Below are 27,921 nucleotides of genomic sequence, written 5' to 3' on the forward strand. Positions count from 1 at the left end.
ACTTCTTCCTGATACCCAGCCTAAACCTCCCTGACACAACTTCAGGTCATTCCTTCAGTCCTGTCACTGTCACCACAGAGATGAGATCAGTGTCTGCCCCTGCTCTTCCCCTCAAGAGGAAGTTGTAACTGCAATGAGGTCTCCTCTCAGTCTCCTCTTCTCCAGGCTGAGCAGACCAAGTGACCTCAGGTGGTCCTTGTGTGGCAAATGTAGTTTATGCTATACTAAAACAAAGCATAAGCCAACTTCAGTAGTGGGGTTTCAGCACACTGTAATTCACATGTAGAAGCAGTGGCTTATGAATTTTAGAATTCACAGGTAGAATTTTGGCTATTCACAGGTGAGTAGTGTGAAGGAAAGAGGTTGTCTTTATACATGTGTGAAGAGTGTGAAAGCTTTACAGCTGAGAAATATTTGAAAACGAATTGGTAATTGCTGATACAAAGGGGTTTATTACAGCATTTAAAAGCAGTCATTATAGGTGCTGAACTACAATATGATGCAATAAAAACAATGAACTGCAAGATACCAAATAAAGACATAGCTTTGTGAAGCACAGGAAGTGCTAAATGAAGAATTTGGTAATTTATTTCTGCAGTGAAAAAACTGTCAGTGCATAGTTGTGGCACATTAGCTACAGATTTGATCCTCAAGTTCTGATTGGAAAAATGGATTTTATTATTGCCCCATTAGCAATTGCCTAAAATATATTGTGCTTATTTTTCTATTTTAGAATAAATTATATCATTTCAGATAAGAAATGTGTGCCATTGTTTGTTCATAGGTGGGGTTTGTAGCATGTCACTCTTTTGATCAATACTGATTTCCCTAAGGAAGCTGTATAGTAATCTTTTTCATATCAGAAATATTTCTGTTAGAATACGTCTTTAACTAATGCAAGGGGGAACACAGGCTTAATATAGGTGATATTTTTGTCCTGTATTCTTCCCGCAATTTGTGGATTACTATTAATCAATGATTACTAAAGTTGTTTTCATGAGAAATGATAAATGTAAGTAAAAATTCTCACTCTTGTGTCTGCAAGGCTGTAGTATGAGCAGTTCTGCACTGAGGCAGGCATGGGGTAGGTGAGAAAAACACCATGCAACATCCTCTGTGTACTCTGTGGATCTAGTCAGCCCTGTAACTGATGCTGCCCCAAGCCCTGAGGCTGTCCTGCACACGTGTCTGTACTTCAGTTACTTTAAAACGGGGGATGCAAGCAGAACACTTCTGTCCATAGCGATGACACGTATTTTGTGGCTTCCCTGCACTGAAACTGTGTGCTGAGACAAGCCAGTTGTTACATTCTGCACCAAGTACCTTGTTTAGGTTGATGATTATAAGTGGCTTAAAGCAGGCCTGCCTTTAAGAAGGTTTACAGTGCAGTGGCCTTTACTGCGTGTTAAAGGCAAGGTGCATTTAAGGGGAGCTATAATTGTGACACAGCAGTGTCATGAAGGAAAGAAGCAGGAAGATGAAGGTTGGTGGAAAGATGTGTTCTTTAAACAGTGCAGGAAACTTGCAGGCTGAAGTTGGCAAGGCAAAAATAGGTTAAGAAAATGACATTTTGACATTTTACGTCTTGACATTAACCCCAACCCTTATAAAAACAGTCCTAAATACAGTTTGTGTTTAGCTTTTGTCTTTGTTTTCATGGACCAATTTGTTCTCTTTTCCAGTGTACTCAGCCCTTGCTAAATGAACTGATGCCAGACATCGCGATGGGTGTGTCAGCAATGTCTTTGAAAGACAGAAGATTACCAGAGCTCACGGTGGACACGGAGCTAAGCCAGGCGGTGACAGAGGTAGGGCCTGGCCCACCCCAGCACATTTCATGTATTCAGAACAGACACATGCCTACTGCTCGGAAAAAACATGCAATAGAGCAAAAAATAGATGCTCGAGAAAATCCGCAGGAATATCCTGACTTCTATGACTTCTCTAATGCTGCATGCAGACCCTCCACCCCAGCACCCAACAGGCACAGTCCTTCACCTTCACAAGGCATTTATTTTGGCCCAGATTTGTACAGCCACAATAAGGCATCACCAAGTGGCTTAAAGTCAGCCTATCTACCTTCCCAGATATCTCCTAAAAAGCAAGAGGATTCTAGGAGGGAATACCTGCTCCCGCAAGATGGGCATCAACACAGGCAGAAGAATGAGCCAATACACCTCGATGTCTTAGAACAACCTCCCCAGCGACTGGACTTGGCACTGGCCACCCAGGAAAATGCTGGGAATGGCCCTGTTCACGTCAGGGGAAGAACAAAAATGGAAACGGATTTAACCTATGGGCTAACCTCCAACAGACCTTCACTCTCTGCATACAACTCTGACATGCCAGAAGAGAGACCCAATAGGAGAGTGGCAGATGATGAGCCATTGGAACATGGAGCACAGAGAAATGCAGATTTGGAAAGGGAAGATGGAGTAAGCAGAGGAAGGAGGTCTCCAAACAAACCAGACTTCCTGTATAAAAAATCTGCCCTATGAAAGCAACCTCCACTATTTCTCTGTGCCTAAGAGTTGTAAACATCCCATTCCTTGCAACTTTTGGCCTGACATCTGTCAGATAAATTCTTTCATGCCAGCAGAAAAATTCAGCTTTGCTCACTTCTTTTGTACATACATTGCTTTATTAGAGACAGCATGTTATCAGTTTGGTTTTAATGCTGCTTTTGTTTTTATTTTGTTGCGATTTTTTTTGGAGCACATTTAATTAAGCCTTTTAAAGAAACAAAAACTGGTACCTTTTTTCTACAACCTGGTAGCCTTTTGCACCTGTACATCTATTTTAGTGTATTAGTTTTGTACTAATATGTTAAACTTTAATGTCACATTTAAAGGACTGTATTTTCATACTTTTGCATTTACCCTTTCACACGCTGATTCCTTATGTGCATTGGGTTGCACATTATGAAATGTATTTTCTTATGAGATAATAACAACGTGTTTATTTTTTAATTATAGGAATTCCAAAGAACAGCACATCAAAAAACCTACATTTTTTGGTTAGATTTTTTTTTGGTTTGTTTAAATCTGAAATCTTCCTGATTTTTATGACTGTGGCAAGAATCCAGTCTTTTTGTTTGAAAAGTTCTGGCAGCTGGTCTTATCTTTATATAGACAGCAAACCCACTTCAAGAATTATATTTGAGTGTTTAAGAATCCAGAGGGATACTTAGGAATCCAGATTCCCGTGAAATTCACTGGAATGTAACACTTTGAGTCTGTTTACTTCTGTTTCAGCTGTGACCATGGAGGACTCCATGATCACCTGGAAGCACTTACTAGACAGATTAGAATTGTTGATTTGCCCATTCAGAAATAAATCTAGGAATAGTATAAAAATTACAGTAATTACTTGTTCTTCCAGCTGCTGATCCGTGGGTAAGCGAAGAGCAGATCAGCAGATTCCTGCTGACTCGTGTAGCGTCAGGAAGACGAGGCATAGAACCTTCGCTGTCACCTGAACATGTGGGAGGTGACAACCCATGGCCTTGCTTTCTCCTGCCTGTGCTTACAAAAGGGCTTCACTCTTAGTGACGTTCAGTGTTCTTACCTGGCCTCACATGGCACTGGCTCCACAGGTGCAGCTGTTCTGTGAGCAGAATCCAAGTGAAGAGTCACTGCTTGAGCATCACCACGTGTGTTGTGTGAAGCTTTGGTGCTCTGAAATGATGCCTCCATTGCCCAGCTTTGCTTTTTGAAAGCACAGAAATGAGGTTCCCCTGTGGAGAGGGTGTGAGGATGGAAGGATGATCTGGGCTGGCTCCTGCTGCTGGGGCAGGGCTCAGCAGTGCACCAGGGGAATGGTTACGGTTATCAAGTGCATCCCTAATACTCACTGTGTAGTTTTAACAACAAATTCATTGCATGCAGGATAGGGATCTGATGCCACTGCAGGGTAGTGATTGCTGGTAAACTCCTGTTTAGGCAGGTTTAAATGCAGTGTCTGTAATGAGTTTCCCTGTAGCAGAAAACTGTAGTCCCAGGTGTGGCCTAAGGACTGCTTTAGAGTTAGGTTGTTTCCTGCAGCTCAAAGTGCTTAATACTGTTTTAACAGAAATCTTGCTGCAACTTAAATTTTGGTTTTAGTTGACAGCAGATTTTTACCTAATGTGTTTCATTAAAGTATGCAGGGCCTGGTAACAACACAGTGTTTCTGAAATATATTGAATACTGCATTTCCAAACTACCAAACAGCTTCTATTTAAATGAAGATATGGGTCTTCAAACCAATAAACCCCATGTCTCCTGCATACACAGCTAGAGAACTGCTTCTGTGGAAGCTCTGCAGGTGCTTCTTTTGAGATGCAGCCATGGAAACCATGGTGTAGGATTGGAGCAGAAGCTTGGCTAAACTGTGCGGGTGATGTGTCTTGTGGGTGAGGGGAGGTTTTTTGGTTTTTTTCCTTTGTCAGCTTTTCAAATCGTGTTTTTTGCCCACAGTCCTGGGTTCATAACCCATCTGTGGGATTTCCATGGGACTGCAGTGTAGGACACTGTTAAATGCAAGGTGTCAGTGGGGGGATGGTGCTGCTGCAGGTTAAGGGACTGAGGCTCATTGGGTTTCTGCTGAAGATTTGAGCATGGTGCTGTCTGACTGCATAGCTCTAACTGCACTCGAGGATCTCATCCTCACCAGTGTGAGATCAACTCACTAGAACCAGTAACTTTGATCACACATAAGAACCCTGGAACTCCCTGGACTTGTGTGTGTTGGCAGCTTAATGACTAAAAAGTTACAGCTGTCTTCAGAAGACTGATTATTCTCAATATTTTTACCTAAAACTGATAGATGTACTTTAGGAAACTTGTTTTAGTTATCACAGTTTGATGTGGCACTGTGTACCTGGACAGAGGTGGGACTGAGATCTACAAATAGAACTTTAAAGCTTGAAATTTAGAGGGGGGTGTGGCTGATGAAGATGAGAAGTTTTGAGGTTATGGTTTGAGGGAAATCATGAAATGCTTTGGCTTTGGAATAAGCTGGTGAGAAATGCCTCTGGGGAGGACATGTCTGTGTTTTAGAATACAAAATTGCTTCTGAAGTCTCAGGAACTGAGCAGTATTAAAAAAAGAATAACGTGTTTAAAAGTAGATGCAGAATGAAAGAGGTCACAAAGACAATCAGGCCATGTAGACAATCTGTATTTTCACTTGTATATTTTGAGTTGGGAAGAAGATGGCAGCTAATGGCAGCTGGTTGAAGTGGAAAAGAAGGATTTCTTGAATTACTGGAACTGGTTTTTGTACTCCAGAGAAGGATTTCCTACTTAGGATGTGCAGAGGGAGGGGTGAGCCCATTTTTCATGGTAGCATTATTCAGAAGCCAGTGTTCATCCTCCATCTCACTCGCACAACACACATACCTGTGCTACCTGCTACTCCTTCTTCTCTGTCTACTGAAACTTTGGTGCAGAAGCTCCTTGTTTACATAAAGCACTTTCTGATTAGGCTGGAAATTGACACCTTTTCCTCCTATAAATTTGATGGAGATGACAAATTATTGAGTATTTTGCTTGAAGATAGAGGTATAAACATTAAGTTTTCTTGAATGAGGGAGACTCATGCTCCTTGTTCTATTAAAGAATGAGCTCAGACTTGCATTTAGTGAGCAACATGCAAAAACGTCTTATTCCCCTTTCCCCAAACCGAACTCCTCTTTTCCTTAATATATGGATGAATAACTTAATTCCTGAGACACATTCTTCCTTTGAAATGTTTTGTTGTTCCACGGAGTTATTGTAGTTGTGTATTAGTAACTGCTGTGTTGATTGGCAGTTTCTTGTTGTATTTTTCCTGTTCTTAAGGATTTTCACTTATGAAAATTAAGGCTGTGGCCACCTGTACTTGTAAGCCTTGGGTTTTGGTCCTGGAATGTCCCAAATGTATGTCTTAGGGGTTCCTTTGGTTTGGGGTTGGGGGGGCTTTAGGGGAAGGTTGGGTGTTTTGTCTGGGTTTTTGGTTTGGTTGTTTTGGTTGTTTTTCTGGGTGGGTTTTTTTTTTTTTTTTGGAAAGAACACTAATGCTGTTTTGAAGCACTGTTCTTTTAATAATTCTATGCTTCTATGGTAGAGGTGGTGCTGAGCCCTGCTGGGTGCAGGGAACAGCTTAGAGGGAAACTTGTAAAACCACATTTGGGGTTTCTGTAATTACCTGTACTGCCAGAAGGCAGCCCTGCCCTTGGCAGTGTTATGGATTTGTTTCTTGTCCTTGTGTTGTTACTGGTATAAAGTCAAGTGCCTTCAATGCTAAAGGCTCAGAAAACTTTCTTAAACTGACTTCATGTCCTATGCAAGTGTTTTTTCTACAACCTGCATAACCAGTACTTTGTAAAACTTGTTTACGCTTCAATTGTACATAGTGTTTTTTAAAAAAAAAATAGTATTTTTATTTAGGTACCTCCAAACTTGAATTCTAGTCTTGTGTGATGCATTGGAAAACAATACATTTCTCTTTTGAGTACCATTACAGTTGTAAAAAGGTTTTCACTGGTTCTATTTTTCTACTGTTGCTGAGAAGCATGTAACACTGACTTTATCCTACATATAGTTGGCATTTCAAATAAATGGCTTGTATAGAATGTGGTTGTGTTCTGCTTCCCCTGACCTGCTGCTGGCTGGCTGCACCCACCAGCCCACCCTGCTGGCTCCAGACTGCAGTGCCCAGGGCTGGGGAATGAAGCCCAGCAGTACAGACAGAATGGCACCCTCGGGTGTAAAGGCTCCTCAAACTGAGAAGATTTGCTCCTGCTGGGGGAAAAGGTGTACAGTAATGCTCTGAACACCAAAGACACGATATAAACCAGTGTAAAAGAAATCAGCCACTCTGATCAGGCAGTTACTAAAAATGAAAAGCATTTCATTCAAGTACTTCTGTGAGTTCTGGCTAGAGCCAGACTGCAGCCATGCCCTGTGAAAGGTATTAAGAGTGCTCAGAACTGGGGCTGTGGGGTGCAGCCCTGGGTCCAGCAAGTGTGTAATCATTTTCTCATCAGAGCAGCTGGACAGATCTGTTCAGTACCCAGCATTCCCAGGTGGCAGTTTTCCTGCTGACTATTCCAGCTGACTGCTCATTACGTCTCTTGCACAGAAGGAAGTGCCTCACTGCTTCAGAGCAATGACTAAAATTCAGAAGTGTCATCCAGCCACTTGCCTGGTCTCACTTTGATGTACGAGAGTCAAATACTGCAAGTTGCATCCTAACACGGAGCACAGGTGGAAGAGGAGAGCGAGCTGTGGCCCCACATGATAATTACTGACACTTTCACTCCCACACCCAGGAAGATAAGTTTTAGGAGCTTCCTAAATTAGACAATTTTAACATTTTTGGTTCAGGCTGTCACATTGCAACAGTGCTTCTAAGCCTCAAAGGAGAGGATGCCTGCTGTCTCTGCTAAGGGGAGGCTTTAGGCATTGGAAAGGACTGTTGGGGCTGGGTCCCTTCAGTGGAACCCTGCCCCAGTGCAGGCTCATGGTCAGTGCTGGCCCTGTGCTGTGCAGCTGAAGCCACAGCAATTCCACATTTGAACTCCTGCCTCCTTCCACCACTGCTCTATTTTCTCAAGCACAGTGAGGCTGGTACTGGGCCATAAAGCATTTCTGTGCGCACTGGGGCCTTTCATTGCTTTATTTGCTGTGCAGGACACAAGTGCCTTTGGGTACCCTCTCCTCTAGCCCTTCAGTGAATTACAAAAACTGCAATATATTGGAAACATGACCCCATCCTGCTCTGAACTGTACTTGCCAGCAGCCTGCAATCTCTTGTTTCACACCTGGGTCAGGTGGAGGCAAAGGTCTAGGAATCCTGGCCTTGACTGAGCCCCCACTATACACCTTGGTGGCTTGGCTAACAGGTCATCACTGGGCTCCCTGTGTCTGCCTGGATTGTGGATGGAAACAAAACACTACAACAGCACTGAGAAAAAACAAGACAGCACGCATTGAAGAGTCCTTTAATTTTTTTATATTGTAGTTAGATGAGCAGTTACAACTCCTGTAACAGCTGCTACAAAAAAAAAAAACAAACAAAAAAACAAAGCATGTACAATACCCAAAGTTAAATTTAAAAGCAACTAGGAAAGGGACCTGGGGGTCAGTGACAAGTTGAACACGAGTCAGCAGTGCCCTGGCAGCCAGGAGGGACAACCCTGTCCTAGGGGGCATCAGGCATAGCATTGCTATCCGGCCAGGGGAGGGGATTGTCCTGCTGTGCTCTGCTCTGGGGCAGCCTCACCTCGAGTGCTGGGGGCAGCTTTGGGTGCCACAATATAAAAGATACAAAGCTGTTAGAGATTGTCCAAAGGCCACGAGGATGGTGAAGGGCCTTGAGGGGAAGCTGTGTGAGGAGCAGCTGAGGTCACTTGGTCTGTTCAGCCTGGAGGAGACTGAGGGCACAGACCCCACTGCAGTTACAACTTCCCCATGAGGGGAAGAGGAGGGGCAAGTACTCATGTCTTCATTCTCAAGACCAGTGATAGGACTCGAGAAAATGGTATGAAACTGCATCAGGGAAGGTTTGGGTTGGATATGAGGGAAAGGTTTTTCACCCAGAGGGTGGCTGGGCACTGGAACAGGCTCCCCGGGGAAATGGTCACAGCCCCAAGCCTGCCTGAGTTCTAGAATCATTTGGACAATGCTTTCAGGCACATGGTGTGATTCTTGGGGTGTCCTGTGCAGGGCCATGAGTTGGAATCGATGATCCTGATGGGTCCCTTCCAACTCAGCATATTCTATGATGAAACTGCTGAGCTGAGCATCTATGCTAAACTACTGTTTGTAAATAAAGTGGTCAGAAACAGTTAATAGTGAGAACAATAAAGGTCTACTTTTCAAAATCCATGATTACGGAAGCAGAATACTACCCCACGGTATAGAAATCCTCAAAAACTAGAAGTTTAATGTATGTGTTGGGGTCTATCTACATTAGGCTCCAAACTTAAAAAATTTTAATTCTTAATTGCAGCTAAGTGTAGAGTCTTAAAACTCGGTGAAACATCTCCTGTCCCATGATTTATCACAGTGGTTATAAAAAGAACATTCCATACTGTAGCAAAATACCTGGATGTTGCAGTGTTTTCAGCAACATTTATAAAGTACAAGAATTTGCTGTAGGCTAGTTTTTAAAATCAAAGCATATAAGAAACACCCCCCAATGCTTAGCTTGTAATTTAGTAGCTCCTCCTAGCTAATATTCATGTTCTGATGAGTGAATTATCATATGACAACTTTTTTCCACATAAACCACCCCTGTCCAATACTAGAAATAAGTTTTTTAATGTATAAAACCAGATTAGAACTCTGCCTAAAGCCTAACCTCTGCTTTCCCATCTGTGAGCAGCCCAAGGAGTGCTTCCCCAGCAGCGCTGGGCTCACCCACAGGCAAGCCGGCTCCAGCCCCTGAGCCCGCGAGCCCCGGGGCAGAACAGGCAGCTCCTCGGTGCTGGGAGCTCTCGCCAGAGTCCCTAAAGCCCGAAGGGAGGAGACAGAGCCGTTCAAGCAGGCAAGCCGGGAGCGCGGGTTCCCTGGCACCGAGGGCAGGGCAGAGCCTGGGCGGGTTTAGCGCAGCCACAGCTCCACGCAGCGGCAGTGCAGTAAGCAGGCGAGAGGCTAAGGGAAGCAGCAGCACTCACTGCTCTGCTAACAGCCCTCCTCTCCCTGCAGACCAGGCCAGCTTTCACGGGAATGCAAAGTCGATCGGCACTAAAACCCTCTAACTGCAGTGTAAGGATTTGTTAACAACATGTTTTAAGTGCTACAAATAAAGGAAGTATAAGACAAAATGATGATGTTTCTTGGACAGCTGGATTTTGATGAGAAGCCAAAAACTGAAGATGCCTTTTCTGTTTGCCAGTGAACATTGTTTTCCCACTTGTCCTTTCAGACCCAAACCCTCTCCGTCTAACTACAGTAGTACTGCATCCTGTTAGTCCGTCGCCTTTTCCGTGACTGAAATTCTTCAAAGAAGTTCTGAATGTCTTCTCTTTTAACCACCTAGGAGAAACAGTATGAAACCCAAGTTGTGGTGCAAGAGCTTAATTAAAGGATCCTGTTTTATCCCCACACATAATACACAAAGCACAGAAAAGCAAATACCCTGAAATTTCGCTGGTACAGCTCTCCTGTTGCACCCAAAGGAGAGGATTAATGCCCAAATTCTATTAGAGATAATACAAACAAGGAAAGGAGTTCTCCAAAGGCAGAACAAACACATGGAGCAAAGCTCCCAACAGTATTTTAATGGCTTTGACCTCTTGCTTTTACCATCAGAAAATTTAACACAAAGCAAGATTTTCAGTAGCTCACTTCAGGGTCATTTCAATCTAACTAAGAATGGCAATACAGCAAGTCAGCCAACAAAATGCAAGTGTTACTTAATAACAGCATGCAAATTCCTGGAGGAAAACAACTGACAAGGCTGACAATCATAATCAATCCTCATTCTTCTAAGGTTTTAGATTCAATCTAAAAAACCAAAAAAAGTTAAGAGCTTTACTCCCTGAATATTTCACCTAGAGCAATAGAAGTTTCATTTAAATTTAAAACCTGGTCTCAGTACCTTGCAGATAGATTTCTGTAAAGTCCCTGTTATCTCTCAACAATGTAATTAAGGAATTGTTAAACTCGAATGAAATCAGGGATTTCTAATTTCTACTGCAGTACCAGCAACTCCAAGAGACAGGAAAAAACATTACAACACAAGCATCATGGTATTCACCACCCAGCCCTCAACAATTCTTTAAAACACATTTTCTGGCAAATTCTGGAAGTTGAACCTTACCGTTCCCTCATCTGCAAACCTCCTGAGATAGTCAGTCAGTTCTGTCTTTAAATCATTGTATTCTGGATGGCAAAGTGAAGGCAAAACAAAAAAACAGTAAGATACTCAGTTTTAGTTTAACACTGGCTCAAGAACACAACTTGTTTTACTTCCTCTTGTCTTCTGTTAGGTTTACTTCAGACAGATCTAGGTTTCAATTAGATTATAAGTAATAATAATAATGTAAACATGAGAAGCCTAATAATTTATGAGACAAACTTTTGTAGTGTGAGTTGCTGTTTGGGTTGATTTCAGAGAAAGGTACACAGATCAGTGAGGGAATTAGTACCATTAACTACATGACTGCCCCTGCTGCCAGCTCCCCAGTGCAAAGCACACGTGCGTCGTGGTGGAAAGCCCAGCCTGTAACTCAGGATTGGGCAACTGTCCTTGCCAGAGTGCAGAGCCCTCACTAGAAAAGAGAAACACAGCTCCAGGTATAAAACATCTCAGCACTGCCTTGCCACTAAGCTCTGCAGCAGAGCTACAGGGGACGCCTAGCTGGCACTCCCCAGACAACAGGAGATTGCCAAACAGAACAGGGTGAGATAAATCAGCCAGACAGCAGAAGTTCAAATTAATGTTTAAATATTCACACTACAATAAATTACTATCAATACAACAGCTAAGATGTTAAACAGTGTGAAGGTTCCCACACCATCTAGTGTCTCACTGCAAATTAAAAGTTGTAATGACAGGCCAGAGAGGACCAATCCTGAAGCATGCAACCTATCATACAGTTGTCTGCATGTTACTTCAAAAACAGCCTGACACTACACTGCAAGGCCTGATACCAATCTCTTGTGGCAAACTGTTCAGTTGAAGTGTGTTAAGGCAGATTCTAAAAATGAAGTTGTATTTACCACAGATAAGTTCCACTTGCTGGACTCTGTTCATGCTGTTAAGGGTGTCCATTAAAGGATCTCTCCTCTCTGTCTCTTGGTCACTGGTACCCTTATTTTCATAAGCCAAGACAGTGTCACATTCATCTGTCAGGAACTGGACTTCAAGCTCTGAATACATTTTCTGGAGAATCAAGTCAAATTCACTGTTATGTAACAAAACTTCTCAGATGAAGGTGCTCTCCCCTAGTCATTTCTGTTTTCAGTATCACAAATAACAACAATAAAAAAATAAGGTAAATTTGTATCCAGTATTTCAGAATCTCCTCATAACAACTTCCAAAACAATACTGGATTTAAGCAGCAAAGAAAATACAAACATTTAGAAGCCCTTTCATGCGATATTAATTCCATAGGATTCAGCCTGAATCTTTATGTGGAGTGAAGGGGTGTTTCAGTGTTTATACACAGCATTAAGAATATTTACACTGATTTTACCTAAAGCTTCTCCTCAATGATTGTCTGGGAGCTCCTCCCTGCCTCTCCCACAGAGTAATGAAGAGAGTGTACATACCAAACAGTCTTCACAGGTGCATAATTTGCTCCTCCAGTTCGATGGCCAAAAGGTGGCAGTATCTTTTTTTACAAATGGCTTGCTTTGGAGCTCTTTCAGCTTGCAGACTGGCTCCTCGCTCTTAGCAACTACCTGAATTAAAATGAGAATGTTCAGCACTCTATGATGTCACTTCAAAGACACCCTGTTCTTTTCGGCATGTCCTTTGCCTTAGGCAAGATTTTTCTTTTGTCTCAAACACATTTATTTTTATAAACAACCTATATTACCATCCACATGAGAATCCTGATGTGGTTTCAGCAATTTCCACTGGAAAATTCTGTAGAAATTTACTGCAATAACCATAAGTATTTAAGAACTCAGGGCTGAACCATCATGCAAGTGCAGCTACAACACATATTAGAACAGAAGTCACCCCAGTGTAGTGGCCAGGTGGCTGACAAGAAGGGACAGATGTAGCCCATCTGCAAACAGAGATTAGACCTCCTGACAGCCCTGCTCCACAGCCCAGACTGTGCTCCACAGAGACTGCAGGTCTGAAGGGTCAGTGACTGAAGAGGAACACAGGAACAGACAGAACACAGCCACCCTTTCCCCGAGCCTGTACAGAGCGAGGTAGGCTTTACTTCAACTATCAGCACTGTGAAAACGTGCAGGTCAGAAAAGAAGGTACATTTTACCTCAGGACAGGCAGACCCAGAGCTAGTGGATGGTTCATTAAATTGTTCCAATTGTTTTTCCTCCTTTGTGTCTTGGTGTTCCACTCCACTTTCTTTTTTTATTTCTTTCTTCTGCTCTTCACTTTCCTCCACCTTCAGGACAATCCCTTCATCTTCAAGGGAGTTTGGTTTGGTCAAAGGAGGAACTGGAAGACACATACCCATATAAGTGAAAAAACCGCGCCAGAAAACTTACATGTCACGACAGATGTTTACTCTGCTTCTCCTATTCTAAAACACTCTGCTTCCCAAAATCTAAGCCCTAGGAGATGGAAAAGTGTATCACAATTTGAGAGAGTTCTTTACAAAGAAGCTTGTCTGTCTTGACAGCCCTTGCTAGCTATCACAGTTTCAGTAACTATCACATGTTGTTTTGCTGACTGTGTCAGAGCTTTTAATCTTCTCCAGACACACCTCCCAAAAACACCATCACAGATTAACTACGGTAACCTCTGGTTTACTTAAAACAAGTTTTTGTTTTGATGCCAATTCAAGTATTTGCCCTGTGACAAAGCTGGTTAAGAGGAAAACCAAACACAGACAAATGCCGCATTCTGTACTATTTACATTAGAAGGATGAGAACTCTGGGTTGCCATCCTTGAAAATATCACTGAAATTTTGGGCACACAAGATATCAATCAGCAGTTGATACAAGCAGTATTTAGGAGACTATAAAAACCCCACCCTTTCCACAGAGATCAAGTCATCTACTCTTTTAAGTCCGAGAGAAGCCTGGTGTGACCACAGGGAACATGTGCTCTGAGCACAGTCCTACTCAGATTAAGGCTAATCATATTCCCTTCCGGTCACTCTATCATTCACTCTTTGCTGCTCAGAGCCTCTGTAAGAACTGTTTGTCTCACTGCTTCCCCTGTGATGGCTCTTCAGTTCTTTGATCCAGTTTAGAAATTAAGCTCCTTGAGTGAAGTATTGAATTTTCATCCATCTTGTGCTAGACATCTTTGATAAAATAAATAAAAGTGAGCACCAGAGAATTAAGATTTAGGAATGAAAACAGCTCTATTTTTTTATACAAGTTACTGCTGCCCCATGTTCCACTGCTGAAGGTGATTGTCCAATACAATTAATGAGTATCATTTCTCCAACCACTTAAAACCAGGATTATGTCATTAACCAACCATGTATGAGAAACATATGCTAACAAAATACCAGCTCAGATCTCTTTATTTTCTTTACCTGCTAATTGCGATGCATAAGCCCATAGGAAATGGCAATGATTCATGCAGGCCTGGCACACCATTTCATGGAAGTCTCCACTTTCAGGGGGAATTGCACCGAGATGCTGCCAGAAAGAAACAAGCACATAGTAGTGAAGCATTCACTGACAATTAACAGACTCCACATTTAGAGTAAGGAAAACATCAGCTGCCATCACTTTTTTGGCACAAGCACTCACTCTTGCAATGATTATCAGAACAACTGAAGACTGGAAAGAGCTGATAAAAATTCCAGGGTAAAACTCAATTTTCTGTTTCTCTACAGCCTTTTATGTCTTCCACATACCCAGAAATCTCATTTCTAAACAATATTCTTCTAAAGTGTCCTAAACATAGGACAGATGAAGATACCTCTTGTATGCTGCACATTTCAACTCCTAAATAACTTTTTATGATTGCTTCCTTATATGTAAGGGATTGTAAAATCTTCATATTGATCACACATTGAATTTGAGAAAAATCAAGTCCCAAAGCTATCCATAAACTGATGAGAATTATTTGGGCAATTAAAAGACTTAGTGGCTTTCTTCTGAAAAAACATTCCTGCAAAGCTCATAGTATGCAGCACAGTACTCTTCACTCATACACTTTCACAAAAGAAGTTTATCAACAGAACCCATAATTGAAGCCAATCATCTTTTTTTTACTCTTTGATCCTACAACTTCAAACATGGAATTTCACTTGTGCCCTTCAAAGCACAAGAGGCTGAATCCTTAATACTTACCAATTAAGTAGGGCACTCACCACAGTGCTTGGCTACTTTCAAAAGACTTCCCCAAAGTTTGAAATCAAGAATGAACAGCACAGTCTGTTCCTTGCTACTTAAAGGAATTAAGAGTTTAAAAGGTGTTCTTTTGAAGGAAGAACTATTCAGGTAGTTGATAATGGTGTGCCTCAGTATGAATCTTTTCCTCACCGACTATACTGATTTGAGTTTTCCAATTAAAGAGACAGTTGTAGAGTTATTACTTTATTCTGCAGTGCTAACCTTCAAAAAGATAGGACTCTTCTAGTATTTTTGAACTGGAGTGGACAGCAGTGCAAGATTAGACTTTCAATGCTGCTTTGCATTAAGTTGAAAAAAATACGTTAGGACTTATGTAATAAATCTCTTTTGAGAACTGCAGCAAACTTCCCAAGTAAGAATTACCACACAAATCTAACCAACACCAACTCGCTCCTGTGCAAATGGCAGTTCTGCTACTTATAGTTTCCTTACCCTTCCATGGAACCAGTCTTCACAAACTATGCATTGGATCATCTCATCTGGAATCTAGATGAACAATCATATTATTAGCATTAATATCAACCTCCAGAATCCTTTGCAAGTGTCAAACTGCAGTATCATGCAAATCCTGCTCAGTGAATTGCATTTCCCTCTGCAACCCTCACAGGGAGCTGCCATTAATAGACAGTTAGTGCTTTGTTAGTCAGTTTGCTTCCCTCAGGTTTAACAGCACACGTCATTTGTCGTATGATGGAGGCTGTGGAAATCCCATTTATTACACAAAACTAGTTTTCCCAGCAGAGCAAGACTTTCTCACAAAAAGCTAACAAAAGTTACCACACTACTGCTATCCTTCTTCCTATAAACAGAAATGCATGAAGAGACAGCTCAGCAGAAGAAAGATACTAAAATTCCTGCTGTCATCAGGTCTGTAGAAAATGCCAGAATCAGACTTAACTGGTCACAACACAGTACAATACAAAGTGCTTTGTTATTATTAATGATACAATTATTAATGATTTTTTCAGAAACGCTTAGCTGTCCCTGAACTTTAGAGAGGAGAGCTCAAGACATGCTTGTTTTTGTACCAGAAAGACTTGTGCCTTCCCTGTTCATTAAAACACCTGTCTTCTCTGACTGCAAACCACAGAGTGCACATGCTGCGTTTCAATATTTCGGAGAGAAAAAAGTGTTCTGGCTACCATCAAGGACTGTAGCTACTGCTACAGGACAGGACAGGCTCTCCCCATCCCAGAAGCCTTGCCAGAGCATTGCTACAGGCATGGGGAAGCAGGTTCTGGTCTCTCCTAACATGTGCAATGCGTTTATTCTGCACTAGACACATTTTCTCAAGACAAGGATAACCCCATTCCCTAGAGGAACTCTGCAACTTCAGAGAACTGCAGCACCATTTTGTCCACATGATGGCTTGTCCTCCTCATCTGTCTTTAAGGCATAAACATATTTTACCATAAAAAATAATTATAAAGTAATTACTTCATACAGCACACAAGAACCATCAAGGAGCATAAGATTTCTTAAATTGGGATCTTCCTTGCAAATCAGCTCAGTGACCACACTTTACACAGTATCTTGCATAAACACCATCTATATATGCTACTGGATTTTGTATTTCTTACCTCATCTTCAGGATCAGGATAAGGTCTTTTACAAGTACAGTACAATCCGTAGAAATTGTCATTATATTTATTTCCTGAATTCACCTTGCCCTTTTCCTAGGAGAAAAGGAAAAAATGTCTCAATAGACAATGCAGTAAAAACCAAAAGACAGTAAAAACCCAGTTTCTGTTCCCCTGTCATTACTAAAAGCAATCACTATTTTCATCAGCCTGAATATACAAAAAGAGAGATGTTTTCTGGACACCTCTGCTTTACAGTGAGCAGCACACAGGGTATGTGAGGAATGCTGAAGATCAGAAGCAAAGAGGAAAAACAATTTGCTCACCTTTGTAACAAATGGCAACTGTGGTGTCAGATTAACGGACAGATGCTGAAGCTCACTTAACCTGTACAACTGAGTTTTCACTCAACTGAAGCAGAAGGAACAACTAGGTGATCCATTTTATTGACTCAAATGAGAAATGGTTACATCTTAAAATTGTCAGAGGTGTCTCTGTAGGGATCACTGCACGTGACTTGGCTGACTAGCTCTGGATCCATCCCAGTTCTCCCAGAACAACACAGGTGTACACAAAACCACTGTCTGTGTTTGGACTGTTATAATCCTGGGAGCACCACTGCAAGCAAGCCAAGCAGAATCCTGCTGCTATTTCCCAGAGGATTACCGGCTACTGGACATGTTCAAAATGCCCACCAAGTATGAAAGTACAGGCAGCTTAACAGAGTAAAAAAACCATCCCATCAGTAGGCTTCACTGACAACCTATCAAAAAATATTAGGGCACTAATGCCACCACAAAGAAGGAAAGGGAACTGTCCCTCTGACAGCAGCACAGCCTTAAATCTTCTTAATGCTACTGCAAAAGTGCACCCCAAAAGGTTATTGTGAAACAGCTTAAAACTAATGAGATGTATTAGTGCAGAAACACCGTGACATGCTTCTGGAAGTGCGCCGAGCACGGCTGCAGAACTGCTGCACTCATGGATGACAAGGACCAAACGTTCCTTCTCCTCCCAGCATCCCCCTTTGGTCCCTAAACAGTTTTATCTCCTCTCATAATACTCCCACCCTTTTTAACTTGCTGGGAAGACTGGAGGCGTCTCATGAGTCAGCACCGGCTGAGGCAAGGCACCAACCTCCCAACACTGTTATTTTGACTCTCAATGTCTGAAACCTGTCTGAACTTACCGGGAGTAACTTGCACTGCAGATTTTTGAACTTGCTATTCCCACAGTCACAGCGGAAATTCCTGGAAAGAAAAACGTAGCACGTTTCAGGGTTTGTATTAACCGAGAATACGCTGGGTTTTGTATTCTTAGCAATTCCCAGCAGTTTATCGAGAGCCGCGGGAGCTGCGAAGGTCCCACACGGCCTCTCCCGCTCCCCGTGCCGTACCTCTTGGTGTAGAGCTCGAAGAGGCGGTGCGTGCCGTGGCACTCGTAGCTGCAGGCCAGGCAGATCCCCGCGGGCTCGGCGCCGGGCGGCGTGCAGGTGCTGCAGGCGTACAGCGCCTGCCGCTTCACGGCGCCCTGCGGGGACACCGAGCGGCCAAGGCGTGAGGGGCGCCGGGGGAACGGGGGCTGCCCGGGAAACGGGGGCTGCCCGGGAAAGGGGGGTCTGCCCGGGGAAAGGAGGGGCTGCCCGGGGAAGGGGGGTCTGCCCGGGGAAAGGAGGGGCTGCCCGGGGAAGGGGGTCTGCCGGGGAACGGGGGCTGCCCGGGGAACGGAGAGGTTTCCTCGGCCCGCGCCCCCCGGCCCCGCCCCCGCACGCGACCGCCCCCGAGCCACGCCCCCGCCCCGCCCCGAGCCCCCGGCCCAGGCCCCGCCCCCGGCCCGCGTCCCGGCCCCGCCCCCACCTGTGAGTAACTGCAGCGCTCGTGGTCGCTGCCCCCCAGCACGGCTCGCGCTTCCTTCTCCAGCTCCTCGTTCTCCGCCAGCACCTCCGCCAGGGACACCACGGGTTCCTCCGCGCCGCTCCCGCCGCTCCCCGGCTCGGCGCCCTCCAGAGCCGCCGCCTCCATCGCCGGGCCGCGAAGGCCGAGGAGCGCGAAGCGAAGCGGGAAACGCGGAGCTAAGGAGGCGCCAGGGGGCGCCACAGCGGAAGCGGAATGGCGCGCGCCCCACGTGACCGGGGGCGGTGTGTCAGCGCGGGGCGGGGCGGGGCGGGGCGGCCCGCACGTGACCGGGCGCGCGGTGATGGCGGACCCGGCGGCGGGCGCGGAGCCGGGCCCGCCTCTGCATCTGGTAGCGGAGCTGCGGGGCCGCGACGGGCGGACGCGGACGGTGCGGGTGCCGTACCCGGCGGCGGAGGAGGGCGAGGCCGCCCAGCTGCGCGGGCTCCGGCGGGCCCTGAGCGAGCTGCAGGAGCGCGTGGCGGAGCTGTTGTCGCCGCTGGTCGAGGAGGAGCGGGCGGCGGAGGGCGGCGCGCGGCGCGGTGAGTGGCGGGAGCGGCGCACAGGGGGCTCCGGTGGGCCCGGGGCGCCGCCCGCGCCCCGCACCGTTCACCCGCCCGAACTCTGGCAGGTGCTGCCGCCGATGACGACGACTACGATAACGAGGAGGAGGATGAAAGCGAAGACGAAAACAACGTGGACGCGGCGGCGAGCGGCGATGACCCTCCCGTGAAGCGGACGAAGGTGCAGCAGCCGTGAGGAGCGCTGGAGGCCGGGTGTGCGCCTGGACAGTCCCGTGGGCTGTACCGACTGTCAGTGTCCCGGGCCCGCTGCACGGGCCGGCTGCTGCGCGCTGCTGCTCCCGTTCGAACGGGAAACGTCCATCCCGCACTGCTTTAATACGGAAGCCTTACCGAAAGGATGCGCCTGAGTGCGAGCAGCGGGTTGCTTACGGGGTGCTAGCGCTATGCTGACAACAGTTTTTAGTAAACTAGTTGACAAGTATAAGACTTTTCTCACAAATTTCTGATTAGTATGTTTTTTAATAAATTATTCCAAGTCAGTTTTTTTTTTTAATGTGACACCACTTTTAAAATAAAGCAATAAAATCTGAAAGTAGTTATTTTGTCAAGTATAATATCAAAAAAGTACAAGACAACTTGTATTTGTATGGAGAAAAAGCAACATAAGACCACTGAAGTATCAACAAGCACATGTAGAGCTGTGTCTATTCCTGTGCAATCCTACAATGGAAGATTATTTTAGCCTGTCATCTACAAGCTTTAGTCACCCATCAATCAAGTATGCCTCTATGAACAGGTATAAAACACTCTTGATAGTCTGTAGAGCCTAAGAGTATTCTCCAGCAGAACTTAACTGCCTGAATGAACAGTGTGAAAAGCATTTTGGGAGGTTATTTTCATTTTCTTGTGTTCTACTGGCATAGTTTTTTTATATATTATGGAAGCTGAGCAAATCTTGAGACTTACATATGGAGGGCAAAGTGTGGAAATAAATGAATTTTTATGAAGACAAAATTGTCTGCATTCGTTCAAAATGCAGGGAGGAATCAGAAATGAGGTCCAGTAAATGTGTCTTTGACATTTATGTACTCAGATACTCTTAAGATATTCTGCTGGCAGATGGGAGGCATAACTGAGGAGAAAAGACCAACTCGGAACACTAAGGAGTTTTAGTTGCTGAGGAACAAGGCTGAGAGAAAATTACACTAATTCTGATCTCTTGTCAGGCTGCCGCAGCATCTTAAAGTGATAAAATGCTTCATCCTAGGGTAGATAATTTATTGCAGGAAGTGTCTTATCAAAAAGGCAAAGGCAACACTTAGTACAAAAAAATTGGTTATTGTATCAGAAGAGCTATTTCATGTGATGTGTGTGAAAGTGATGACGTCTTTCATGAGCTTTGTTCTGCTGCTTTGGAAGCTTGCTGTACACCTACATCTGAGAGCAATGTTTTCCCTTTTTCTCCAGACAAAACACTCCAGAAATGGTATAAACTGCGTAAACAATCCAGTGGCATGTCATATGCTGAAAACCTTTGGTCTAAAGCAACAGACCCTCACTTTATTAGCACAGGAGTAAATGCAGGTAACACTTCAGTAATGGCATACTTCTTTTTTTCTGTCACAGGAGCACCTGAGCTCCAGAAAACACCAGTGAACATTGGGTCAGAAACAACCACTCAAATTTCTGCCTTGAAAGAATCTTTGCTAGTCCTTGTTGTAGCTACAAGAACTTTTAAATGACAAAAGGAGCACTGGAGCTTCACGGGACCTTATGCAATTCTAAGTTGCAGGTTTGCTTGTGACAGAAGTGCCCTAACTCAACAGACTTCATTTTTCTGAGAGCTGCTGCGAGGTTACCAGGCACAGGAAGCATTAATGTGATGTGGTTCCCTACCTTCCCAATCCCCTACAGCTGTGTTATGAACCCCATCTGGGGCCCTAAGTCAACTGCGGCCCCTGAGTTTTAGGCAGAGGAGGTAAGCCTTGATGGAAGAAAGATGCTATATTCTTCACCTCAGAGAGATGCAGTGCTTGTGTACTTAACCAAACTTCAAGTGGGCACAGAACAAGCTCAGTTCACCACATCTGCAGTTTAGTGCAGTTTGCATGTCTTATTAGTAGAACTTGGTTTTACTGGCCTGAGGGGGCTCAATGGATTTCCTCACTAAAATAAAGGGGAGCATGCTGGTATGTTTGCATGGAATTAAAAGAGCTGATGTGATACTAAATTCTTGGTAGTACTTAAATGCGAACCTACTACTTTTACTAGTTACAAAACAGAACAATAAAAATGTCAAAGCATGTCTCCTTCACAAAGACTGGGATTATATGACATACTCTATTATTAGTGTTTTGAAACACTGAATTTGCCGGTTCAAACAACTTTGAGGCTAAATTCACAAAAGAACTTAACAGGTTGCAGTGTTCTGTGTTAAAAAAGAAGTTTAAAGTCTCAAGTATACAGTCTCAGTGGCAATCCCATTACACAAAGTAATTGGGGCATTGTCCAAAAGTGCAGGACCTTTCCTAGCTCCCAGGAGATCCACAATCATCATTTTCATTAAAGGATCTGAATGCCATTCACACATTGCAGCCCATGGAATTCCCACTCACTCTATATTAAAAGGTAATTTATACACAAGCTATTAGGAATATCAGATTCTCTGTAAAATACCCAGTAGTCTGGCAGTTGGGACATCATGGGGCTTAATTTGTGGTAACCAGGTTAGCACTCAGCAGTATGAACAGCTGAGCAGTGGTTCTGGGCACATGCACCAGGCAAATGGACAAGACATGAGCTCTGAGGACCGAGTTAAACAGAAGTACCTTCTTATGGCTGCAGCATGTTCCTTCTTCCCAGAAGAAACCTGCACCATAGGGTTATCTTTAAGTAGAGCGAAGGTAAGTCGGTTCTTAAAATTTAACTACGTGATAAAGTTATTGAACTGCTTTTGTGCATTAGGTCATTTGTAGAAAAGTGGTTCTCATCAAAGACTGATATAAAACAGATTTTTTAGAAACTAGTAAGAGGAATAAACTAGAGAGCATCCTTTTAAGAAAACAATGGACCAGGCAAAAGAAAATTAGGAGATAATATGTATTCTGCACCAACTGGAAAGTTTTGTTCCAAGGATAAGTCAATCCTCATATTTTTAATTTAAAAAATAAACGAAACTTGCAGTCCTACTTTGCTGCTTGAAGAAATGTGTCAGAAGGAACAACTTTTATTGCAACTTCTGTCCAAGTTTGAAGGGCTGCAGCCTCACGTTACACTCTTCATTGGACCTGCTTCCCCCCCATGGTAGCAAGTGAAGAACAGGCTCAGTAGCACTTAGAAATATGTGGCAGACACATTCCTGAGATGGGAAGGGACTGTCAGGTGAAGGTCAAGCAGCTAGAGAAACTAACGCTGAGACTGCTCAAGTGATGTTCAAGCAGTCTGACAATGCTTCATCTTGTGAACACAAATGAATAAAAAGAAATACAGGGTAGGTGGCATCAGATGATTATTAATCACCCTTGTGTTACAGCTACTTACTTTGTTGGCAGAAAATTAAAGCTCAGGATGTTGCAAAACTTCAAGCTTGATTATCCCAAAAGTCTGTAGATGATGTAATTTTCTGTTAGAGGCAGTTTTTCGGTGACTCAGATAATCAGCCTTGACAATACCCATAAATTTTCAGAATAATCAAGCTAAAAGTTATTTCACTACTTCTTTTCTTAAAACGTTACAGTAAAAACCAATTTATAATTAATATTTATAGTCTTTCCTTTACTTACCCTGTGGGTAAAATTTCACCTGTTGATGTTCCCCTGGTGCCAAAAATGCTGGAAGCACCAACAGAGCTAACTTTGCTCTTCTCCAGCTTCTACTGTCTAGTATTTGTATACACTGTTAATAGTTTAAACTAATTCTCTCCACTGCTACTTTCCACTTCCAGCTCAAATCCTCACATACATACCATTTTCTTGAATTAGACTGTGTGGTTTTTTAGTTAGTTGCAAAGCACATGCTTGTCAACAGCTGTAATCCACAACTAGGCTTCTGATGGAAAAGTCTACAAACACAAGCTTCTATTCCACAAGTCCCCACCATGCCCAGCACATGCTCCACGTCCAGACATCTGGCTCATCCCACCAGGCATGCTGGTGAATTTGCTAAGGGTCACATGCTTGCACAACAGAGAATTAGACAGTTCTCTATCATTTTCTATTTTTGATGCTTCCTCTTACGCTCTTGGCTCTTCAAATAATTCCATCTGGACAATATAACTGCTGTGTTTAAAACTACAACATCAAGTTAAAAACAATCCAACCAGAGGTATCCCTCTTACACAAAGGTAAAGAAACAACAAAGGGATTCAGTTTCATTCAGGAAGCCCCAAACTTTCAGGCTACAAACAATTAATTAGGGCACAGAGCATAAAAGGACAACGAAAGATGAACTGAACACACACACACTGAGGGAAGGACAGGAGAGCAGGCCACAGCAACTGACAAGCAGCACTGCTATCTGGCACCAAACACGCATTAAAAACCCCACTAAACCAAAGACAAACAACAAAAATGAAAAGCCATTGATACGTATCTGCATTAATAGACTTCTGTTTATAAACATTGAAAAGTTTTTATTTTATAGATAAATAGCATGGTGATTTTAAAAGTTGAGAAACAACACAACTTAAAAGCTCTGACTCCCCAAGATACTAACTACTCGTCAGAGTTTATAATTTACTCTTACTCCAGCACACTATGATGGCAGCTTCCTCCTTTTCATATTGCACTTAGAACTCAAAATCTTCCTGTAAAGGCTACATTGTTTTCAGGTCCTAGCACCAACGCTGTCAATTGAAACCAGAGTCTCAAAGTATCTCCAAGTGCAAACAGAAAGTCTAAGGTGTTGTAAACTGCCATGCTTAAACACAGCAACCCTGAAAATAGTGTTCTCTTTGCAAAGCAAGAGAAAGATGACACTCTCCAGGATTTCCTTAAAGCAGTCAGACAGAAATGGATTAGCATTTGTGATGATTAGGTATGGGCAATCACATACAGTTGAAGTTACAGTTGAGGAGTATAGCTCGTAATTCTTTTGAGCCTACTGCTTCTGAAAAGTGTATTTTGCACTGTTTTCATATTTGTTACTTCCATCATGGCTGGGAAAAAAATTTAGTTGTTTAAGAAACAACAAAAACAACAGAAAGAAAGTACAGATTCAGTCTTATTCAAAATACACAATACAGCAGTTAGACTTAAATGCTATTCCAAGATAGCACTGAAAAATAGAGGTTGAAACTATGGTAAAGAAATCTCAGTGGAATTTCAGTATGACTGAAGAAATTTGCATTCATTACAAGAATGAGAAGAAGGTGTCTTACTTTGAATTTCTGGAAGAAACATGATTATCTGTCTTACAGGCTGTTTGTACCATCCCCCAACCAGTTAACTTTCCCAAATTCAAAGTTTTTCCTAATATATCAGTTCTCCTGGAACATGGTTTTGCATGATGTCTAGAGTGAAATTAGAATGGTCATAAATTTCAGTAACTTGTAATTTTATCAAACAAGATGACCGGAGAAGGAAACACAAAAGAATTTTTGTGCAGACTACAGGCCAATGCCAGCATAGGCTGCTTTTGATGCTGCAGGAAAACAGGTTAAAGCACCAAGCTCCAGGCCTATGCCACTGCTCACTGCCTACCTACTACAGTGTGGGACTGTTGTGGTGACTGAAAACAAGTAAGCTACCACAGGAAAAAATGTACTTTTTCCCTTTAAAGGTTTGCACAAACTTTATTCTTTGCTTCCTGTTTTTATATCTAAACTTATTTTTAAAAAATTCATTAAAAACAGCACTGATGTAGATAATTAAAAAAAAAAAGAAAAAGCAAAGAATTGTGTTAAGTGCAGCTTTTATAATCATGTTCTCAAATTTTCTTTTTCTTTTACATTTACCACAAAGAAGTATCTTTTCATTGATTTCACTCCAAGGGAAAACATAGGAAATCACTTTTTTGCACAGAGGAGTACAGACCAGAAACGTGTTTCCCCACAGGACATTTCAGATGGAGTGCTGCAATTTTGCATCATTAAGGCAAAATGAGGAATACTTCCATCACATGTCACACAGGGCTCTCCCAACTCTGGCCACTTGATAGACCCATAATTAAAAACCTTTGTAGTTACTGGTTTGTTTTAAATAGAAAACAGTCACTCTCTTCATTGCTTATCAGTTTGAAAGAAAAGGCTCTTTCCGGCCTTCACTCAGAACTTCAGTCTTGTGATTAGATCAGGCATATGCAATTGCTTCAAAACAGCAACAGAAACTAGAGCTTGAGCTAAGTGTCAATCAGTTGTAATCTACTGATCTGATTAGAGGCCTTCACAAATGTTTGATGACGATTGCAAATAACAGCCAAGCAGATAGGAATGATGCAATACCCAACAGTTTTGGGGTCAGCTCTTGTACAGGAATAGAGGAACAAGAACATCTGTAAATATGGTATTAAAAATATTATAGTCCACAGCCAAAAAGGCAAGGATAGCAGTCGTACTTTTAAGGAGTGTGTCCATGTGGTTCCTTCCTGTGGCTCCTTGGGGTGTTGCTGAATGTGCTCCAGTGCTAGTTTGTTGTAAGTCTCGTTGATTTCAAAGACGTAATAAAAAGCCGCAGCACTTGCTAACAAGTACAGCCCCACACCAATCCAGCCCATCCTCTGGCGGAAGTTCATCATTCTCCATGCTCTGCACCTGAAACAAAAGGTGACATAAACATTCAGTACAGCTTGGAGAAAGAGGGCACACATGAACCTTGGTTTTCGTAAGTTGATTTTCTATAACTTTTCATCGCACGTTAGTTAAAACAACACACACATCAATTTCTGAAGAGCTGAGCTTTCTCTACATCATTGAAAATCATTACCCTGCATGCAATAGGCTAATGGCAGCAACACACAAAACTCTACTGATGGCTCTGGATAGTTTAGGGCTTGCTAGCTATCAGGATATACCCAGCTAAAGTCAGGTACTGAGGGAACAAAACAGAAGTCATCAGTTGGGTAAGTTACTTATCCAATACACCCTCAATGTCTCTAGACACAGAGTGAGGATAATATAAGGTTTTCTATAAACATGTAAAGTTTGGAAAGTTCTTTGATGTCTGCAAGACAAACATGCTGCCAGACAGCCAGTAACAGAAGCATCACTGCCTGTATGTGGTGCAGCAATATCCAGTTGTATTAAGCTCTAGCTGAGTGCCCACCTATGAACCACAAAAAGGGATGTTTTCAATTTGAACATGAGGTTCAAGGGTTAGGTTGTACTAAAGCTACGTACTTGCACACGTGAAGGTGCTATAACCATGTTACTTGCACCTCACTGTATTCCCACTGTCCCTGAGAGGGCAGTTGCCACAGGCCTTCCAGAAGAACAGAGCTGCACACCTGCACTGGTCAATGCCTCGGTGCAGAACAAACCACACACTCACCACCAGGCACTTTTCGGAAAAAGCACAAATTATTGGAGCCCCACAGGCACTACTGGGCTCAATTTTAGCTGTTTTAAACCTCCAGCTGGCTGCATGGGTCTAGGTGACTGGAAACACTCTTCAAACCAGCCACAAACATTCCAGGTGGAGTAACTCCACACAAATGAAGTCATCACCTCTTTTCCTCCAAATAGCCCTTGCATGGGGCAGGGAGAACCACTGCTTTTTCAGACTTCTGGGCTTTTACCTTTTTTACCTTTTCCAAGAGAGGGGTAAAATCCATCTATGTAGTGCTGTTTTATATATCAGGCCTTTAAAATACCAGGCATAAATACTTATTTTAAAATTAACTATGCATAGAAAACAGTTAACAATTCATGGAAGCGTTAGAGAATTCATCATAAATGACACAAAATCATTACACCTTTCTAAGTCACCCTTTCTGAGCCGGACTAATCTGTTTGGTTAGCAATCCTAAAAGTCTTCCTGGTTTTACATAACTGAGGGGTATCCTCAGTCCTGATGTGACAGAATCTGATCAGGGTATCCCTGGAGAAATTGTTCTGGCCCTCCAACTGCTGCATTCATGGTGGCTAAAAGAGTCGAACACACAGGGACAATAAATACCCGAGAAGGAACAGTAAATACCCGAAAAGGAACAGCAAATACTTCAGAAAGCTATTGCAGACGTGAGTAATGGCAACTTCTCGTTCACCTGATCCTTCTGTGTAACTCAACTGCACGTTTCCCTTTATTTCCCCGAGTCAATACGTTTAGCAGGACAACTGCAAAATCCGTGCGAGGAGCTGTTAATCCACAGGGTAAAAAGTTGAGCCCCAGGTCCATCTACCCGCTAAATGAGCGGCTGGCTGCTCTTTCCAGCAGTTCGGCACACCCGAGCTGTCCCACAAGCTGTCCCCTTCGAGGAAAATAAACCATCAGAAGGGAGGTATATACTGAAAGCACAAAGGCTATGAAAACAGGAGCAGATTTAGGAAAGTAAACACCAGCGGATTTTGATCCTGCCCTTGAGCAGCAGCCAGAAGAGAAGCCTTAGCTCCCGGTTATATGAAAAGAGACTGAGGTAACCGAGTTTCCTCATTTTTATTCTCCGTTTCCCCAGCCAAGTGCAACTCGCAGTTTTCGGGCACAGCCGCGATGGTTCTCGGAGCCCTTCACCCCACCGGGGCTCGCCTCCCGCACACACCGCCCGCCGGACCCGCGCTCCGGGCGGGACACGCCTGGCCGCCACGGCTCCTTACCTTGCTCCGGCGGAGAAGGAGGGAGCGGGAGGGCGGCGGCGGGCGGCCCGCTCCCCTCAGCCCTTGCCGCGGCGCCGGGAGGCGGCGAGTCCCGCGGGCCCGCCCCGCTGCCCGCCCGCCGCCATGGCCGCCCGCCGGCACGGCGCTTCCGGCTCGGGCAACGGCTGCCGGGGCGCGCGGCCGCATCC

General features: G+C 43.6%; 4 protein-coding genes across 5 annotated transcripts in view; 2 read left to right on the top strand and 2 right to left on the bottom strand.

Annotated features, from left to right (window-relative positions):
• The window catches only part of BTBD7 (BTB domain containing 7), a 55,375-nt gene extending 48,781 nt beyond the window's left edge, over positions 1 to 6,594 (top strand). For both annotated transcript variants that reach the window (XM_085061509.1, XM_085061510.1), the window contains one exon: positions 1,683 to 6,594. In XM_085061509.1, the coding sequence (XP_084917635.1) occupies positions 1,683 to 2,498 (816 nt within the window). In that variant the 3' untranslated portion in view covers positions 2,499 to 6,594. The remainder of the gene's footprint in view (positions 1 to 1,682) is intronic.
• Positions 6,595 to 7,948: 1,354 nt separating this feature from the next.
• On the bottom strand, positions 7,949 to 18,592 carry UBR7 (ubiquitin protein ligase E3 component n-recognin 7). The gene is made up of 11 exons (XM_085061511.1): positions 18,428 to 18,592; positions 17,968 to 18,101; positions 17,761 to 17,821; positions 16,572 to 16,667; positions 15,424 to 15,477; positions 14,163 to 14,268; positions 12,926 to 13,110; positions 12,246 to 12,377; positions 11,693 to 11,855; positions 10,791 to 10,852; positions 7,949 to 10,003 (listed from the first exon to the last, which is right to left on the bottom strand). The coding sequence occupies exons 1-11, from the start codon at positions 18,590 to 18,592 to the stop codon at positions 9,911 to 9,913; spliced, it is 1,251 nt and encodes a 416-aa protein (XP_084917637.1). The 3' UTR covers positions 7,949 to 9,910.
• Positions 18,450 to 19,582, top strand: LOC146436020 (uncharacterized). Its single transcript, XM_085061513.1, has 2 exons — positions 18,450 to 19,005; positions 19,095 to 19,582. The coding sequence occupies exons 1-2, from the start codon at positions 18,768 to 18,770 to the stop codon at positions 19,220 to 19,222; spliced, it is 366 nt and encodes a 121-aa protein (XP_084917639.1). The 5' UTR covers positions 18,450 to 18,767; the 3' UTR covers positions 19,223 to 19,582.
• Positions 19,583 to 23,578: 3,996 nt separating this feature from the next.
• Positions 23,579 to 27,889, bottom strand: LYSET (lysosomal enzyme trafficking factor). Its single transcript, XM_085061512.1, has 2 exons — positions 27,734 to 27,889; positions 23,579 to 25,735 (listed from the first exon to the last, which is right to left on the bottom strand). Exon 2 carries the CDS (start codon positions 25,717 to 25,719, stop codon positions 25,324 to 25,326), a length of 396 nt encoding a protein of 131 aa, XP_084917638.1. The 5' UTR covers positions 25,720 to 25,735; positions 27,734 to 27,889; the 3' UTR covers positions 23,579 to 25,323.
• Positions 27,890 to 27,921: the final 32 nt, after the last annotated feature.

The sequence above is a fragment of the Lichenostomus cassidix genome, chromosome 5, assembly GCF_008360975.1.
Source record: "Lichenostomus cassidix isolate B80296 chromosome 5, HeHo_3.0, whole genome shotgun sequence".
In the NCBI taxonomy this organism is placed as follows: Eukaryota; Metazoa; Chordata; class Aves; order Passeriformes; family Meliphagidae; genus Lichenostomus; species Lichenostomus cassidix.